At 42.9% G+C, this 18,935-nt stretch overlaps 1 protein-coding gene across 1 annotated transcript in view; it reads left to right on the forward strand.

Annotated features, from left to right (window-relative positions):
- The window catches only part of LOC134033241 (catenin alpha-2), a 61,859-nt gene extending 58,582 nt beyond the window's left edge, over positions 1–3,277 (forward strand). Inside the window, exons 10-11 of the mRNA XM_062477338.1 lie at positions 429–563; positions 2,096–3,277. Coding sequence (XP_062333322.1) covers positions 429–563; positions 2,096–2,383 — 423 coding nt within the window. The 3' untranslated portion in view covers positions 2,384–3,277. The remainder of the gene's footprint in view (positions 1–428; positions 564–2,095) is intronic.
- Positions 3,278–18,935: the final 15,658 nt, after the last annotated feature.

Raw genomic sequence — 18,935 nt, forward strand, 5'->3', positions numbered from 1 at the left:
AAAGGGCCAGACACACTCTTCTCTAATCCTCCAGTAGACTCATGGGATTTCTGGAAGCAAGCATAAGCGCTAACTTTCTGTGGTGTATGCTGGGTAGGTTTAGATGCATGGCCTCCTTTATTTGCTGCGTTGGCTTAGCCTAGCAATGTAGGCCTGGTAATGTTCATCTAAATGCTTTGTTCTTTCTCAAACCAGTCCTTAATATGTCACTTCCAACTTCTGCTTTATTTAACTGTAAGACGTTGTAGACCTGTGTCATGCAATTCTCACTGAAAAGATAAGGATGTACTGTATCCATTTATACAGGGTACTTAGTACACTGAGTATTGTATACTCAGCATACAACGTCAAACAAAAGACCCTTTCACAAAAACTGAGCACTAGCATTTAGTTCAGTATTATTCACCCAGTGCGTGTATGTGTCTCAGTGCCCTGACTCAGCGTGCAAGCAGGACCTGCTGGCCTACCTGCAGAGGATCGCCCTGTACTGCCACCAGCTCAACATCTGCAGCAAGGTGAAGGCCGAGGTGCAGAACCTGGGGGGAGAGCTCATCGTCTCCGGGGTAAGTTGCACCACAGGACCTTGTTGGCCCTGTACACTTAAGTGAGAGCAGAGTGTGTTTTTCAAATCAGCAACCCTTCCTTGCAAAGTTTGGATACATGTTGCTTTAGGTCATACTACACTCCCTTCAGTTACCTTTTACATTTGAAAGAAAGTATAGACTATACCTTATAGTATATGTATATCATATAAGCCCCAACCAGCTGCTGTAACTTGGCTGGCAGGTTGGATTGACCTGCCCTACATTTATTTCTTAGACACCCTTTATAAGGGTGTTAGGGTACTATAATGTTAAGTACCATACTTTTTCAAAGTAATTTGCAAGCTGTGCCTTATTCCCCTAATGTACATCCACCCCTATGAGTGTTCACTGAAATACTGTAGTACCTTTGGCTAAAATCAACCTACAGCTCTCAGTCCTGGTGTAGCTCCGGCACTACCAGGAAGGTACCAAGACAATATCAAGACCCACTTATTCACAAGTCACATTTGTATGCCCTCCCGCCCTCCTCCCTCTTATCACATGGCTGGAGTGGCAGGATGGGGGGGGGTGTAACTGTTACCCCCTAAGTTAAACACACTACAGGAGGGATGTCCTTCATCAACCAATCATCTCTCACCTTCTTTGGAGAGTTGTGTGGGGGTTGATACAGTTTACAGTAGGAGCTGTAACTGTATGTCCTGCCAGTGTTTGTCTGTCCTGTTGGGAGTCAATTAAAGCAAATTTAAAGACCGTGGATGGGGAGTCCAGGGGTCCCGCTGAGACCTTAACCTTTTTACACTGGCCAGCTGGAGTCTACGCTCATTAAATCTCGCCGGTTGACTCCTCTCTAGGAGGGTGGAGGAAGAGGGGGGTGGTGTGTGTGGAAGGCTTGGAGGGGGTGTAAGGGCGTCCGTGAACTCTAAAATGTCAGCCAAACAAAACAGGCGGCAGGAGAAGAGTGCACCCGACCTCAACCGCCGCTAATTACGCAGTGCCGCTACGACCCAAAGCGGACGGCGTGTAGCGCAGAGCCGGCCGCTCCTTCCCCTTAATTGTCAGTTGAGAAGACTGCCTGGGTCTAGCCTCACAGATAGAGACAGAGAGAGCGCTACCTGCACCGCAGGTGGGCTCGCTTTGTCGTCCTCACCAAACTCCAGGATCTCTCAACAGCAGCAGCTACCTGTCAGAGGCAGCGGAAACCCATGCAGTTAGACACGTGCCTCTTACTCTTTCTTCAAACAACACTTTATCTGGGAAAGATCACATTGTAGTAGATTGCGTGTTCAGGCATTCCAAGTTCCCCAAAGGAAAAAGTAATGTAACGTATTGTGAGTATGCTTTCCAAATAGGTTGTATACAATCTTGTAGGTTAGGATGATAATGCCGTTCATGAGCTGAGATCTGAATTCGAATGAACTTGCTGCTGTTTTTGAGACCCTTTCTGTAAGTGAATGTTTGTACATAAAGACACTTACACTTGCACTAATCTTTTTCTCCACTTCCTCTATCCACCCACTCTTTATCCTCCCCCCCCCTCCCCAACTCTGTAGTTGGACAGCGCCACCTCACTGATCCAGGCGGCCAAGAACCTGATGAACGCCGTGGTGCTGACCGTCAAGGCCTCCTACGTAGCCTCAACCAAGTACCAGAAGGTGTACGGCACAGCCGCCGTCAACTCGCCCGTGGTCTCATGGCGCATGAAGGCCCCTGAGAAGAAGCCGCTGGTGAAGAGGGAGAAGCCCGAGGAGTGCCAGACGCGTGTGCGACGAGGCTCCCAGAAGAAGCACATCTCACCCGTCCAGGCCCTCAGCGAGTTCAAGGCCATGGACTCCTTCTAGAAACGTCCGTCTGAAACGAAGAAGAAAAAAATTTACAACAATTATGACAAGAGAAGTTTAAGATACCGCCCTTTCTTTCTCTTTGTGTTAATTTTGTTTTTATTTTATTTTGGCTAAGTCAAGATCTACTTATGGCACCTCCCAGCTGTGTTCAGGGTTGTGGAGACACCGGGAGGACTACAGTACTCACTAAGTTGGAAAACTACAACTCCCATGTGCACCCTGGGCTTTTGTCGGCCAATAGGCAGCCGGCATGCGTCAAACACTATTTATTGTTCTTCTTTTATTGTAGCTTAACATGTGAGTCAGAATGTGGGTCACTTTAAAAACAATGAACTTTAAAAAGGAAGAAAACTAAAAAACGAAACATCAGAAAAGTGTCAATCATGACCCAACTGTGGTTGTCAATTATTTTAGCAAAAGAGTTATCCCAGCTGCTGACTGGCTGACTGTACGACGCCTGTCTATGAGAGGAATTCTGTTGAAGGGAAGAGTAGAGAAAAAGGGATACTATCCAAGTTTATATGCTTCCTCCTAACTCGGTATATAATGACTCTCTTTTCTTATGTTACCTTAGTAGTGATAGGATTAACTTATGTTTAAAGATACCATTAAGTGTCAGCATCAAGTCAGATAGTATCTTCTTTCCTGATGTTGATGATAATCCGTATTGTGTTTTTATCTCAAAGCACATTTATGGTCTCTATGGTATTGCAGTTTAAAAAAAGAATTAATTTAACAATATCACTGAATAATGTTGCCTTTGATTGGTTGTTGTGTACCATGTAACTTAGACCCACGGAGAGTGACTAGTTGTGGTTTGCTCAGATCATAGAGTCCCTAAATACAGTTACCTTTATATTCACCCTTCCCTAATAAATCCCTTGACTTGGAAACCCTTTAAGTGTGTGTTGTTTGTTTATTTCTTGGTTTTCAGGGGCCAGAAAATTCTGGAATGTCCTGTCTTGATCCACTCCTAAAGGCACATCCCCCACCCTGCGCTCTATGTAGTTAACAGCAACAGGGAAGGGTGCAAACCTTCTGGAATGGATCATTGCCACTGCTTCCATGTTATATTTTTGGGGCTAAACTTGAGCAGAATTTACACTGGACTACTGTGCTTAGTCAGACAGCTGCATTTTTTTGTATGTCCAATGTGACGATTCTACACAGCAAACCAGGCTAAATATGTGACAAGGAAACTGTCTTTGTGCCCCAGAGAAGCCTGTGTAATCCAAAATGTTATATTGAGCAATAGTTCTTCTCACCTCCAGATACCTTCAAGGTGATGGCAGACCCTGCTGCTTTCATGCCAAGGCATTGGATCTTTGTATCGAACATGTGAGCCCTCGTCAATCTCCGTTAAGCCTGTGAGAAGAGAAAAAGAAAGCGGGGGAGGTAAGAGGACCAGTCAGCATTTAGGCAATCAGAGAGCGAGAGGGTGAGTTAGTGAACTACGTTGCATACCAAGGGACAAATCTGGGGAATGAGGAGCTGGGGTAGGTGGAGGCTGATGCTGGAGGCTGGGGTAGGTGGAAGCTGAAAGGGTGGAGACTGGGGTGGGTGGAAGCTGGGAGTCTGGAGGCTGGTGGAGGCAGGGATTGTGGTAGGTGGTGGCCGGAAGTGTGGAGTCTGGGATGGATGGAAACCTGGATCCTTGGGGGGTTGAGGATGGGGTGGCGTGGAGGTGGTAACAAGCACGTGGGTAATCAACAAGCACAGCAGTGTTTTGTGTGTGAGAATTTCGATAGATCCTATCAGATGTCTGTGTCTGATGCAAACTGTACGCAGGATGAGTACTGTTCAACTTCTAGTCTATCACCTACTGTAGTTGAGAAGCCCATTTCTGGATATTAAATGCTTTTTATACCCCCCCTTCTCTCACTGTTTTGAAATAATGGCAAATGGTGCCCTTTAGATAATAATGTCAAGGGAACCATCCCTTTTAAAAACAAGGTTCTGTCAGCAGTATAATAAAAACTCTGCAGTGATGCTCTGATCCAATTAAACAAATCTGGTCTCCCTTGACCTCCAGTACAAAGTGAAGAGAGGAGGAGTAGAAAATGAATTATTGTCCCAATGGAAACACCACTGCACACAGCAGTATATTCGTTTTGCTGTTTTGAGACCTGAAGCGCCGACGTCTGGTGTTCAGTGGTGTCTACTCTATTCCTTCCATTCGTCTCTTTGTCTCCTCTCTTTGCTCTGTAAAAATAGTCTAATAGAAGGAACCTTAATGTAGGTGGTTGTTGTTTACCTAACCAGTAATGGATGATGAAGTAATACATGCACTTCTAAGAAGTAGCGATAGCATGGCACTTGCAGGAATTACTTGGATATTTCATGAAAATGAACCCCTCTACCTGGATAGTGGCAGATCGATTTTGGTTTCCAATTCAACCAGATGACATCGTAATAAGACAAAGCTGTCCAAGATTAGACTACACAGAGAAAGAGAGATAAACAGAGAGAAATTACTTATTGAGAAAGTTTCCTCATTACTCAGTCTTCACCAGGAAAGGATTTGGTCTTAACTGGATTCATGGTTGTAATACTGTGCATTATGAAAAAATGGAGATGGAGCCTCCAACAGTCTGAGACTGGACGCCTAGCGAATGAGAGTGTGACCTCTGTTTCAGAATGTCATCTGCCCTCACCCCTAATGACTTAAGACCGTTGTCACAAAGGAAAAGGACAAGCTAAGGTTTGGTCTGATTATTTACCCGTCAGGCAAACTACATAATGATTGAGGTCAAATGTTAAACAGTGGGTGAGTAACGGTTGACTGAAAGCCCAGATTCTTCTCAAGACCTGCGTAAATTCCACCTGTGGTCATACATACACACACACATACATATTATGAATATTACTGTTCGTAATCTGTCCTAGGAATAAACCATGCTTGTGCCTACACACACACTCCCAGTCACATTCTCCATAACTGTAAGAAAGGAATTCCACAGATGTGATCAACCGAGACGCAGAACATGCACACACACCTCGTGGAGGGATTGTGCAGTGTCGTGGCCCAGTTACATGGAGAGGAAGCCAACACTCAGTGTGTTCCCTGCAGCCCACTGTCACATTAGCCCTATGCCTAATTCTGTCTAATTGAATAATGAGCGGCCCACTACGTAGTGGCACTTCGCTGCAAGGTCAGCCCTGAACCCTGACAGTGTCCCACTGAGCTACACAGTCCTGCTCCCACTGGGAGCTCAGATCTATACCTTCCCAAAACCCGATAAATATACCTGGAAGCCTCAAGCGAGATACCGCACAGACTGGACTTCACAGCCTGCCAGCGATGCTGTGGGCAAATCGGATATGCACACGCTGGCACGGTGTAGGCTTAACGAACACACGCTGTGCCCTAGAGGTTAGACCTGTTTGTGGGCATTCAGCAATCTCTCTCACTAAGAAAAAGGGAATTTGCAAGATAGGTAGGAGACATGTTGTGGTAAGACCTCCAATGCAAGTGTAAACGCCCAATCCTGCCAGATATTCTACAAACAAGATAACTGTTTAAACTACAGATTTTTACTTGACCAAATTGTATTTTGAAAGGGCATGAGAACAATACATTTTCACTACGTACCAGTGATACGTGTCGTATTATGGATCGACTGAAGTGTCTTCAGAAGAAGGCATATTCAGATACAAATAAAATCTGAATCAAGTGTCCAGCTTTAAGCCCCACAGGTGATATGCCAGGCACTAAGACATTCTACTGTTTATCTTTAGGTGATCATGAACACTTAAGATCCCTATTCAGGCACTCAGTGTTCTTCTAATTCCCTTCCAATGGCCATCAACATAGCCCTGTGAGGTGTCATCAACATATCAAGGTGCGTCCCAAAACCATTAACATGTACAGCTGTTAACATGGCTGTACCCTGCGGTAAATAGGTCTATCCGTCACTGTTATGACTGGAATATTCTCCACACACAGCCCTTAGAAAGCTCTTAGCTTCAGGTCAAAAGCAGAAATATGAGTTCACTTAATGTAACGTCTTACCCTAGAACATGCCAAGTCACAATACTGTTGAGGCTGTCACGGTTAGATTTTGAACTGAGTTTTTGAACTGTGTACTCACAAGACAATTGTATTTTGCCAAGTTAGAATAACTTCTATCTTAAAGGCCTGGTTATACAAACAAAGTACTTAAGGAAAAGGCAGTTCTTCCAAGTGTTCTGCTGTAATATTTCGTACTGTACCATCATCTCAAATCCAATTAGGCCTATGCGAAAAAAATCTTCAGAAGCCCAAAACCAAACAGGTATATAAACAAGTAACAACATTACAATTGAGATTAAACTAGATATCCACAGATAAGAAGTTAGGAGAGACATTAGCGATAATGGCTTCCCCAGGCTTGCAGGTCTTTGTTCTCAGAGCCTGTCACTAACAGAGCAGAGCTCTGCTACAAGATGTCAGTGCTGCGTTTTATCTGGAGGGGTGTAACACTATGAAGTAGCAGTTGTCTACTGCTGCAGTTGTAGCAGTTTTCTACTGCTGAGTTGTCTACTGTTGACCACTGCTCAGTAGTCAACAAAGCAGTAGTCAACGAAGGCTTTGGGCAGTTGGGCAACACTGCTCATTGCTGGGAAGGTGGTGTCTGGCTTAAGCCCAAAACCCAACCTCGCCTATGCATAAAAGTCCATCGGCTCTTAAGATCAGCAAATTACGTGTTCATTAATATTATACAAACAACCTACCACACCAACTTTGTTATGGCACGCATCATTTTATAAATGTAAACTTTTAACTGGTGTACTACTGTAAAGACTTCAGGATTTGAACATTCTGAAATTGCACCCCCTTCTAACATAATTCCAACACTTGAAATTGTTGTAATCATGAATCATGTTACCCAGACTTGTATGCATGTATGAGCTTAATATCTTTGAATGTGTTACTGAACAGACAAGAGTTTAGAACTCATACATGACACATAATCACGATTGCAAAGTTGACGTTTTGGTGCTCCATGTCCAGAACATTATTCTACAACAACAGCAAACATCATAATAGAATCAAGCATTTGGGGGAATAGAATTCAATGAGGGAAACATTTATTTTGTGGTGAGTTGCAAAAGACACCCCAAAAAAATCACCCAAAGCAGATCTATAACGAGGGCATAATTACAATCAAGGACACCAAAATGAACAGCCCTAAATGACACACTAAATGACAGCCCAATCTTGCTGTGCTTTTCACCGCAGCTGCATTTATAGTCAAACTATTACGTAAAATGCCTGGGAGTGGTCCTCCACTTACACATGCACCAACACACACAGACATACACGTATACACACACACACACACCTTCACAGTCAACAATGCCCATAAAGCAAGCTCTTCAGACCTAAGCTTCAAAGCTTAAACGTACTGAGAGGATGAACAATGACAGTCTCTGATGTGGCCATGCTAGAATCTTCTTTTCTCACCCCCCTCATGTGATAAGGCCTGGTCGCTCTTTACACACAGCTCCATGGATGATTCTGTCAGGAGGAGGAATACCAGGCCGCCGTTCTGGCACACCGACTTTAAAACGTTTAAAAAGCAGCTTTTCATCTTGACGACAGTATCTGAAACGCATCACTCACGGCTCAATCTCTGCTGACACCCTGGATCAGCACACCAAAGGTTGGCTGTAACGATGCTTAACTGCCAAAGCAGGCTCACGTGTTCAGGTTTATCTCTGGTTCCAAAGGCCTGGAGCGCTAGACACTCATACAGACTACCTATGTCTCTCTCATACCAAAAGGCCGTGGACCCACAAAAGAAAACTCAGGTACGCAGGGCAAAGGAATAGTATGTATGGGTATATTGACAGTAAACAGAAGCCTTGATGAGCAGTTAATCTGATGATTTCAGCACGAGTGGTTCAATAATACTACATTTGCAGCTCTGTCTCATGGGGTCCTATCTATAGGCTTTCGACGAGAAGCTCCAAAATGGCTGCTAGGTTCAACATGGCCCTGGGATTCAGTTCTCTGAGTTTCAACTGATGTTTCAGGAACATTAGTTGATATGTGATGCTCTGCCAACTTCCAATGATCCAATGCACACACACACACACTCACATGGCCCCTCCCCAAATTAGGAAAAGCAAACACTGGGATGGTTTCCATGCTGTCTCCCATGTGAGGGAGAGAATTGGCGGGAATATTATCCATGATTGGTTATTGAGGTTGCACCCCTTTGGAGACTTGAGGAGCTTTTGCTTCTGATTTGAAAGAAATTGGAGCGCACGGAAATTGTTCTTCTGCCATACAACATGCTTGATTACGTTTTTCATTACAATGTTATTGTTCCTTTTCTTTGGGGAGCACTGCTTTATGTCTCCATCTGCAGTGTACTTTTCAGTTCCCACTACCTTTGGAGCACTTACAGTTGAGCAGGATTTGGGCCCTGCTTGTTTAAACAACATGAGCAAACACACAAGCTAAGAGAGTTTGTGGGGGGAACTCAACCGTAGTCAGCGTAAACGGCTTTAAAATCTTTACAATAAATACCTAATTAAATATCTAACACCTGGAAACATTTTCATAAATTGTAGGAGTAAATGTGATGGATAAGCTGTTGTAGTCTAAATTCCTAGATGCTAAAGCCTCAGATTATTTGTACAAGCTGAAAATGATTACATTATTCATTCAATTAATCAAACAACATGCACTGTTAGAGATGTATATGAAAATGACAATAATATCTTCCAGGAAATCCCACGCAACGAAGACAGTTACAAATACTTACTTTCCCACTTCTCACATTACATAATTAAGCCAAATTACAGCATATTACAAAGGAAGAGTTTGGTCAAATGAGTTGCCTCTGTTATCCACTACGTCCATCATCCTCCAACTACACTGTCCCACTGCTCCCTCACTTCCCATCATGCCTCAAGAATCAGAGGCGTCTCCACAGCCCTCGACGTCTTAAAAGACCAATCTGCAAAAAAAACAACTTCAGTCTATCAGGATTCGGGAGAGCAGACATACATGTGGGACCACGACAATCTTATTGGTTAAAAAAATATAGAACTAAGAACAGCCATCGGTTTTACTGTACACTTATGACGATACAGGGGGACGCAGGGCATAGGCCTGCTGCCCCCCCCCCCCCCCATCCCAGTTTGGGATATGGGGATGTGGAATGGAGGGGGGAGAGGGGATCATTCCAGACTGACTGTCAGAGAGTGATAATGGCAGGACTTGAATGAGCTTGGGGCCTGAGCGCTTTGCATTCTCTTTATAGGCATGCCATCCCATGCAAAAAGGAATTTTGAATGTGGGCCTCCTGCATTTTTAATACGCAACTTGTTTCACAGATGTTTCTCCAGACATTTTCTGCCTCATAAAACAGGTTAGATTATTATTTAATCAGATAACATCTCCTGTTGTTGGGAGGATACGGCATGAGGGCCGTCTGGGTTGCTTTGATGGTAAAAGTGACGGGGACATACATTAGTCAGGATGAGAGTTGTGGGGAACGAGGAGGGATGACGAGGACAATAAGGCTGAATCCTAAGTGGGATTAGAATTAAATTAAATTTACAATAAAATAAAATATAAGTTGCCGTAAATTACAATATAAAAATACAAAAATACAATTACAAAAAATACAAATGTACAAGATACAATTTTACCATGATAGTACCATGGGAGTCAATGGCAGCCCCTAGAACCATACGGTAACTTTTTGTGAAATTTGGCACACTCATTAAGGACAGACCCTTCTATACTTACACCAAGTTTCATGTCTCCCATTAGACCACTCTAGCGCCACCAACGGGTCAAGGTTGGACTTGAGTTTACACACGCAACTTTTGAACCGTATGACTGATTTAAAAAAAAAAAGTGCCATAGGATTCCCTGGATCAAGACGAGTTCAACGTCAATTTCCGGTTATATAGATTGTCCGCCATTTCCGGTTTTATCAAAAACCTTTGAAAGCCTACTCCTCCTACAATTTTTTTCCAATCTTCCCCAGAATTGGCACACATCAACCCTCACTCAGGTATTACTTTTATATTTGATTTTCAAAACCGTTACAGCCGGTACAGCCAATCAAATTTGGCAACAAAGCAACCAAACAGGAATTTGGGTCAAATCTCAGCAAATCTTTGAGATGTCAACACCAAACATGGTATGATGACTGGGAACCCTCTTCTGAGGATGTCCACACAATTTGGTGTCATGTGATCACTGGGCGTGGCCGCAGGAAGCAAAAATGTGTTTTGGCCAATAACTATTGATTTGTTTGCCTTTATTAAGTGATTCCTTAGTCTCATGATATCTTGGGACATCCCGTGTGTGACGGGATACTGTGTGGATACTACAAACAAACTTTGCTAAAGAATCATAAACGTCATCAACACGCGGCGCGACGATCTGAACAACTGTTCCGCCAGTACCTCTGGTTGCCATGTAGTATCCATGGCAACCAGAGGACTACACATGGGTTTACTTCACACGAGTGAACTAGCTTGCAGAAAACAACTATTTCATATTATATCAAAAGCAAGTTTTCTTGCTGTACCAGTTAACAGAAACAACACCATGGTATTCACTTTAAAAGCTGCTACTTTAGCTAATTCAGAAAGCTAGTCAACAGCTCCCTCATCTAGCTAGCTTTGACAAAAAAGATTCTGACAAAGTTTAGTTTGAGGGCGTTTTGTCTGAGAATGATGTTGTTTGGTTTGAGAGCGTTTTGTCTGAGAATGACGCCGTTTAGTTTGAGAGCGTTTTGTCTGAGAATGATGTCGTTTAGAGCGTTTTGTCTGAGAATGACGCCGTTTATTTTGAGAGCGTTTTGTCTGAGAATGACGCCGTTTAGTTTGAGAGCGTTTTGTCTGAGAATGATGGCGTTTGGTTTGAGAGCGTTTTGTCTGAGAATGAGTTTTTTCTGAGACTGAAGCCGTTTCGCCTGAGTCTGACGACTTTTGGTCTGAGACTTGACGCCTTTTCGTTTGAGTCTGACACTTGAGTCTGAGATCTGAGGATGTCCTAAAATGAACACCGTACTGGTGTTTCTGTAACTTCATGGTGAATGTAACTCTGAATGAGTAGAGGGACATAATGAGCCTGCAAATCACATGCTAATATCATTGATGACTAGAGGGCGATAATGACTAGTTCTTAATAGAAATGACATGTATAAAACCATGCATTTTCTTCTTTGACATTGTAAAAGTGAAGAGAGACCAGATAAAGCTTGAACCCCTGGATTTAAATACATCCTCTCTAAAAGACCATTTATAAAAGCCTGTAGAAGTCTCAATTGTGTTGAGAGAGTCACCCTTGCTAAATGTCCGTAATTCCATAGTTCCAAATGACATTTAGGAACAGGCAGGAAATAAAAACTTCAAAGTTTTGGACATAATTACCATAGAAAAAAAGAGCTAAATCCTGATTTAAGAGAATAATATTCATTGCCACATGGTAGGACACGGCACTGCCAAATTACATATAATTTTGACATACTAAAAGCAGACTTAACTTTCTTCTAACCCTTTTTCTAGAGTGTCCTCAGTCAAATACTACTAAGATGCAGAGGGCGGGGTTGTAACTAGACAAAATGATGGCCAACATGCCTCCCCTGTATCTCATATTTCTGGTGGTACAGGACATGTACGTATGTAATGTATGTTTGTATGTCCAAAAGATGGAGGAAGGGAGGAGAACCAGCCTGGGGAAGCTGGGTCAGAAAAAAAATCCTTCGCCGGACCATACTTATTTTCCTCCTTGGTGGTACTAAAAAATACATATAACTGCACCTTTTCATGAGCTTTAAATTACCCTTGCTAAAATTTAACTTATCCTTTGGCATGAATATTTCAACACACCACTCAGCTGGACTGTTCACAACTGCTATCACGCAAGTATCTTCCTACTGATTAATGAGTACATAACAATCCAGACAGGAAAGAAGGATGACATCATCAGCTAACGTAAAAGTAACACAGTGTTCTATTCCAACTCATCTGCCGGGGCCCGGGGGGTAAAAAAGTTGGTTCACTGTTAAGATATCATGCTTGGAGACTACATAGCTAAACACAGCCCAAAGCAAGTGCTGCCAAACATGCCCCAAAAAAGATGTTTCGTCAAGTACAGTGGTTTACGGCCATTTCAATATTGCATAACATAGAGGAGAACCCAAACATCCTCATCATCAACCAAAATAATTTTCTTTTTTTTCTACATACAGATGTATTGAAATTTGTTGGTACACTTACAGCTCATTTAAATAATACTTAATTCCTCCGGAAAAGCGATGACATTAAAAAGCTATTGCATCATGTATACTTGCATGCCTTTGGTATGTTATAGACTAGAATAAAGCAAAAAAGCTGTGAAAAGAGATGAATTATTCCTCATTTTACAACAAAGCTGTTGTAAAATGGCCCGGACACATTTGTTGGTGGCCATTGGAAAAGATAATGAATAATTAGATTATAGTGATTTCACACATATCTCCAATCTTGTAATCAGTCATTCAGCCTATTTAAATGGAGGAAAGTGGTTACTTTGTCATTTTGTCCTTGGTGCACCACACCAACATGGGCAGAGGGAGCAAAAGAGAGAGTTGTCTGAGGAGATGAGAAAGAAAATAAAAGACCAGCATGGTAAAGCTACAAGACTATCTCAAAGAAGCTTGATGTTTCTGTGACAAGATGTTGCAAATATTATTAAGAAGTTCAAGGTCCATGGAACTGTAGCCAACCTCCCTGGGTGTGGCCACAAATGTGAATGGTAGGAAAAGAACCAAGGATAAAGATTTATTTGTGAGTATAACTTTAATCAAATATTTAATTGAAAATAATAATTTTGGACTAGATGTAATCCTTGGGCTCAAATGCAGTAGTGTGGCTTCAATAGTTCTGCTGTAGTGTGCAGGATTCTAGAAGATGCTTGTCAGGCAGGTTTATCTACTGTAATGGGTTGGTGTGTGTGTCTGCCTGTCCACATTTTTGAGCATACTGTCACTACCACCAGTTGAGAATGCAAAACACTCAATTTCCTTGGATGTCCCGGGCCTGAGTGAGTGTGTGTCCATCCATGGAGCACGAGAGCCCCACTCTGACAGACCCAGCTTACAGACAATACGGTAAGTCTGGCAGGCTAGTGAGGGCTCTATCCCGAGGGGCCCCACCTGGGGCTAAGGATCGTGATTGATCTACCCAGGGAAGACATGGGAGACAAGGGGACAAAGATGGTGGAGACCTTTGACCCCTCTTCGCCGACCCTAGAGACAGTGCCTATGAATAACGTCAGAGCCAGGCTTTTATGTCCGTATCAACGTCCACTACCCAGTGAGTCTGAGACAGCGTTTAAGGAGCCCAAGACAACCGTGAGGGAGAATAGGATGTACTGTAGCAGGGAAGAAGACATACGGTTATGTAAGCAACCAGACCGACCCTCCTTTTACCTTAGAGACAAGTTGCAGGGAGAGTTGAGAAGAATTGCCTTTTAGTAGCTCCGGCCATAGAGCGTGGATTTATTTTAGTAACACCACCTCATCACTAAGATAGCAGATATGGAAAAAAAGGACCTAATCTCTCAACTGGATTTTGTTTTTTCATTTTTTGGGGGGGGTTTTAAGGCCTAAGAGTTGTCACAGTGCGTTTGGAGTGCTTGCTAATTAGGTTAAGAATAACGTGTTTAAGTCCTCAAGGAAAAACCCAGGACAGTTCTTCTGTCTAGGCTTTGTTCTCTCTGCCCCCTGTGGATCCCATTATTCAGCTAACTGCCTGGGTTCAGGCCTGTGAACAGTGGGTGTAAAAATACTGCAATATGGTGGCGGTTAACATAATGTTGAAGGGTCATCTCCCGTTCTTCCCACCACACACATTTACACACACACACACACACACAGGAAACTGTGTGCAATTAAACGGCCTGTTGGGATTACGGCTATTAAATAACGAATGGTCGTCTATTAAACGTGGAGCGTGAGGACTGGTAAAACAGCTGTTTGGACCTCTGGAAAGTATTGCCCCGATTTAATGGATGCCGTGATGTGGCTATATATTCGTGATAACTGATATTCCGGACCTAGACAAGCACATTCACTGCCACAGAGGAGCGGCCTAAGGATGAGAGATGGAGAGAAAAATTCTAATAGGGACAGCTTGCAAGGAGCTTAATTGGTCATACCACACATTGTGCCTGGCTGTTTGTGAGGTAGTCACATATACCAGGAAGTGAGGCGGTCATGGGAGTTAGGGTGAGAGACATTAAGGTATGGTGATGGTTCAGCAATCATCTGACAAGCAGCAGGTGTTAAATGGCAACAGCATGTTATGCTTGCCATGTTGGCCATGTTCATTCATGGAATGGAGAAAATTAGCAAATGTTGATGAAGCAAAGTTCAAAGGGGAAATCATTTAAAATTTAGGCCTTAGTGTTCTTTGGTTTTCTGGAAACACAAAGGGGGATGTTTGGGGTTCAGATCTCCTCTATCTTTAATGCAACCTTTTCCATGTATCTTCCTCCAATAAATACAGTGAAAATGTGTGAAAGGCCTGTAGAACAGGCCTTTCCTTTACTCTTCTCCCCCACCATCGTCAACATGTAGAGAGATGGAGGAATAAAGTCAAAAATTGTCAAGTTGCATTGTGTTTTTGGATCGTGTGTGTTCAGATGATGAGAGAGAGAGAGAGAGAGAGAGAGAGAGAGAGAGAGAGAGAGAGAGAGAGAGAGAGAGAGAGAGAGAGAGAGAGAGAGAGAGAGAGAGAGAGAGAGAGAGAGAGAGAGAGAGAGAGAGAGAGAGAGAGAGAGAGAGAGAGAGAGAGAGAGAGAGAGAGAGAGAGAGAGAGAGAGAGAGAGAGAGAGAGAGAGAGAGAGAGAGAGAGAGAGAGAGAGAGAGAGAGAGAGAGAGAGAGAGAGAGAGAGAGGTGAAAATACTGTGCAGAGGGGGAAAGTCAATGCACGTCTTAGCTTTTCAATAAGCTCCATGGCCTTGAGTAAATCCTTCATCAAGCTGACTGGCCTGACAGTACAGAGCGAGTGCAGGACAAAATGAAATGCTGTCCATCGATGCCCTCTAAAGACCACAAATAAAGCAGTGTGTTTTAATAAACAGAGCGAGGAAGCTCTGGCCTAGCTTGAGCACATGGTGGCTAGACGGACTGTACATTTTTGTACAGAACATTGTTGTACAGTCCAGGGAAATACTGTATCACATGACACACGATTAACATCAACCTCAAATGAACTGGCCATGATTCGCAAGGCCCAAGTCAACAACCATAGTGTTTCTGCTGCTTTCTCTACTCTTTTCATAACCTTTGACTTCATCCACTGAGCCACATTTACTACTGTAACTCCCACACTCAGGTGCCACCCTGCTTTGTTATTCATGTTTCATTCAAGATCTCACACTGCAGTCATTTGAACTTCCGTCCGCGACCGTTAGATGAAATGATCTCACTGTGCACTCAGCACTTCCTGTCATAGCAACAAGACAGTACTACATCCTCCTCTTACATACAGAGAAAAATATTTTACAATGCTTTTTATAAATCGATTGAACTGAAAATATATATCCTTTAGTTAATATCTACTCCAAGTTTGTTTCTTTCAAAGCTCAAACTGAACAGAGAAAAAGCACTGAGAACATCAACATCATCATTGCAAAACGCTACAGTATATAGTTATACGTTATTCCAAAGGTGACAGTATACTGTCTCTCTGTTAATGTGTACACAGAGTTCAAATTATCTCTGCAAGACTGACATTATGGAAATGTAATTCCACATCTGTTGATATATGCCATGTTTGCTCTCTCACCTAGAGACTCCAGGGGTGATTGGAAATGTTGAGTGCCTGACTAAAGGAAGGTTCGGTCATATAAATTATTCTGGTATCTTATGTGAGTTGTGAAACTTCTCTAGCTGTTATTTCTGTACAGGGGGTCAGCATGCCAGGCTGCTTCTCATCCATCTGGGGGACCAATTAGGTGTTTCTGAGAAAGTATGATGGTGAGGGCCTGCTGTGGTCTGTTTTGGAGAGGGACGGTTGGGTCATGGAGAGGAAAAAAGATACATGATTGGCTGTGGCAGTCATATTATTTTGCACTGTAACTAAACAAATACTGGTGTTCTAGACATATCACTTTATTATTCCAGGAATCTGTGTGTGTGTGTCTCGATTATCTTGAGAACAGGGCACTGTATACAGTTGAAAATAGGTTGGTGGCTTGCTCATGACCCAAGGACGTGCATGCAGTGCCACGTGAGATGTTTGAGCTGTTAAATAGGCAAAACTCTCCTGCCGGATGCCCTCTTAACCATCACGCCACCTGAACCAGGTGTCAATCATGTTTTCATTTAGAGAATCACTTCATCCATTTGCTTATCAGTCTATGGTTTAGTCCTATGCTATAGGGATTTGCTTGACATTGCTTTGCTAGGCATCATCAAACGAGCTCTCACTTGAAGAACAACATTCCTACTGGTATTTCATATATATGTTTGCTGGGCATACTGTCACGTAGAAGCTCATTTTTTAGAGGATATGGCCAGATGAGTAGTCTGGCTGACACATTAGCTTGAATTAGCAAAGAGTTTTCTTTATGGATGAAATGCTAGATAACTAACTAACAGCAAGACAATATTGAAGTGGATACTTTTTTTCAGTATAGATCAGTGAATTTTGTTAATCGTGTTTCCTGATATTCTAAGTGGATGAGCAGTAATATCTCTATTCAAACTGTATCTGTGCGCAGAAACTTCAATTAAGTTAGGCTAACACTGAGTCATCTACATTAACCAACCTCTTAATCACCGGCTGCATCACGGGCACATGCACTAGTGTATGCAACCCTTAAAGACAAAAACTTGATTGAGAGATCGACCCACTTTGTGGCTAAAGGTACCTTAAGCCAAGAGATTACCTTCTTAAGAAGTGATGCAGATGAAAGTATTGAGTGAGGAGAGAACAGACATATAGAGCCTGAGGTATGCCTGAGACAAAACCTTATAAAAACCAGAGGCCACTCGCTCACAGAGGAACATTGGCATTAAAACCGGCCTGTTTCCGGTCACAAATTCTGCCCCCAGAACAACGGTGGACAGGTAACGACAGTCATAAATAACAGGGGCTTAATACTTAAAGAAGAGTTTCTGCTCATGCGAGCTACAGCAAAACCCACAGAGGAAAGATCGCCCCGGCAATAAGACGGTAAAACAAAGTGACTAACTAGGTATATAAATTAATAAAAATGGAGGAGAGTGGGGGAGGGAGAGAGAAATGAGAGAGGTGTAAAAGTGCAGCCAGCTAGCGAAGAGAGATCAATAACTTCAGGAAGCAGATTTATGTGCAAAGGAAACTTTGTAGCTCCCTCCCTTAACCCTCGGCCTTCTCTTCTTTTAGTGGTGGTGTTACTGAAGTCCTCAGCGACACATGGCTACTGGTACACAAAGCCCTCCTTCAGGAGCTGGAAATTGGGTGGTACAGGCCAGTAATTCAGTTTATTGAGAGCCTCTACGTGTAGCAAACTGAAACCTCAGGTCACACACTTTATAATCAAAAAGATAAAAAGACAGCAGAGTTGAATTTACAAAAATGGTGTTACTTTGATGAAGAAGATGAGTTCAGTACCAATGACAAATAAGAGTGTATTTTCACAAGCTAGAAGACACACTGACATCTTTGAAGAATTCTTGAAATGCATTTTCTTGCACCACAAAAGCTTCCATCATTCTGACTTGCCACATTTTATACGGCACATAAAATGTAGAGACACCACATTTAAAGGTCCAAATCCAAAGCCCAAGGATTGCCAAATGGTACTTTGTTCTCCTGTTTCACCTATTATGGGGTCTCTCTTCTTTCATCTATTCACTATGGGGTCTCTATTCCCCCACTCTTCTAGATAGCTCTGCCACTCTGAATGCTTCTTAGCAACGACTACAGAAAGAACTCTAATGCATCTGAGTTTATTTGTCCTTCCACAGTGGTAAAAAGTCAGACAGAGGTGTAGGTGGGTGTGTGTGCTGTGGAGTGTGTGTGTGTGTGGGGGGGGGGCTCAGTGTGTCTGGAAGAATGAGGAGTCAGGGGAGTCAGATGGCTGAGTGGTTAGGGAATCGGGCTAGTAATCAGAAGGTTGCCAGTTCGATTCTTGACCGTGCCAAATGACGTTGTGTCCTTGGGCAATTCTACACAATGTCTATATTTATTTAACCTTGTCCCTGACTTCCTGAAAAGGCAGCCAGACAAAAAAGGCGGTTTTAACTGCAAGGATCGTCTTTTATTTCTTGACTATGTTCAGGTAGATTCTTTTATACGGACACAGAACTGATGAAACACAGATTTGATTCATTCTATTTCTGAGGAAATACAACCGCGGAAGGTAGCAGACTTGGGTTTTTCAGGAAGGAATATTGTGTACATCGTCCGGTTTACCATTGAAATAATGAATCTTCAAGAATTGTTCTCAGAGATTCTGGAGTTAGTTCAGGTTTGACGTCAGTCCCCGCAGAGGTCCCATCTGTGTCACAGCTGTGTGAGCAGACCCCTGTCCAGGTGACCCCAGCTAACTGACCC

Source organism: Osmerus eperlanus, chromosome 14 (genome assembly GCF_963692335.1).
Source record: "Osmerus eperlanus chromosome 14, fOsmEpe2.1, whole genome shotgun sequence".
Lineage (NCBI taxonomy): Eukaryota > Metazoa > Chordata > Actinopteri > Osmeriformes > Osmeridae > Osmerus > Osmerus eperlanus.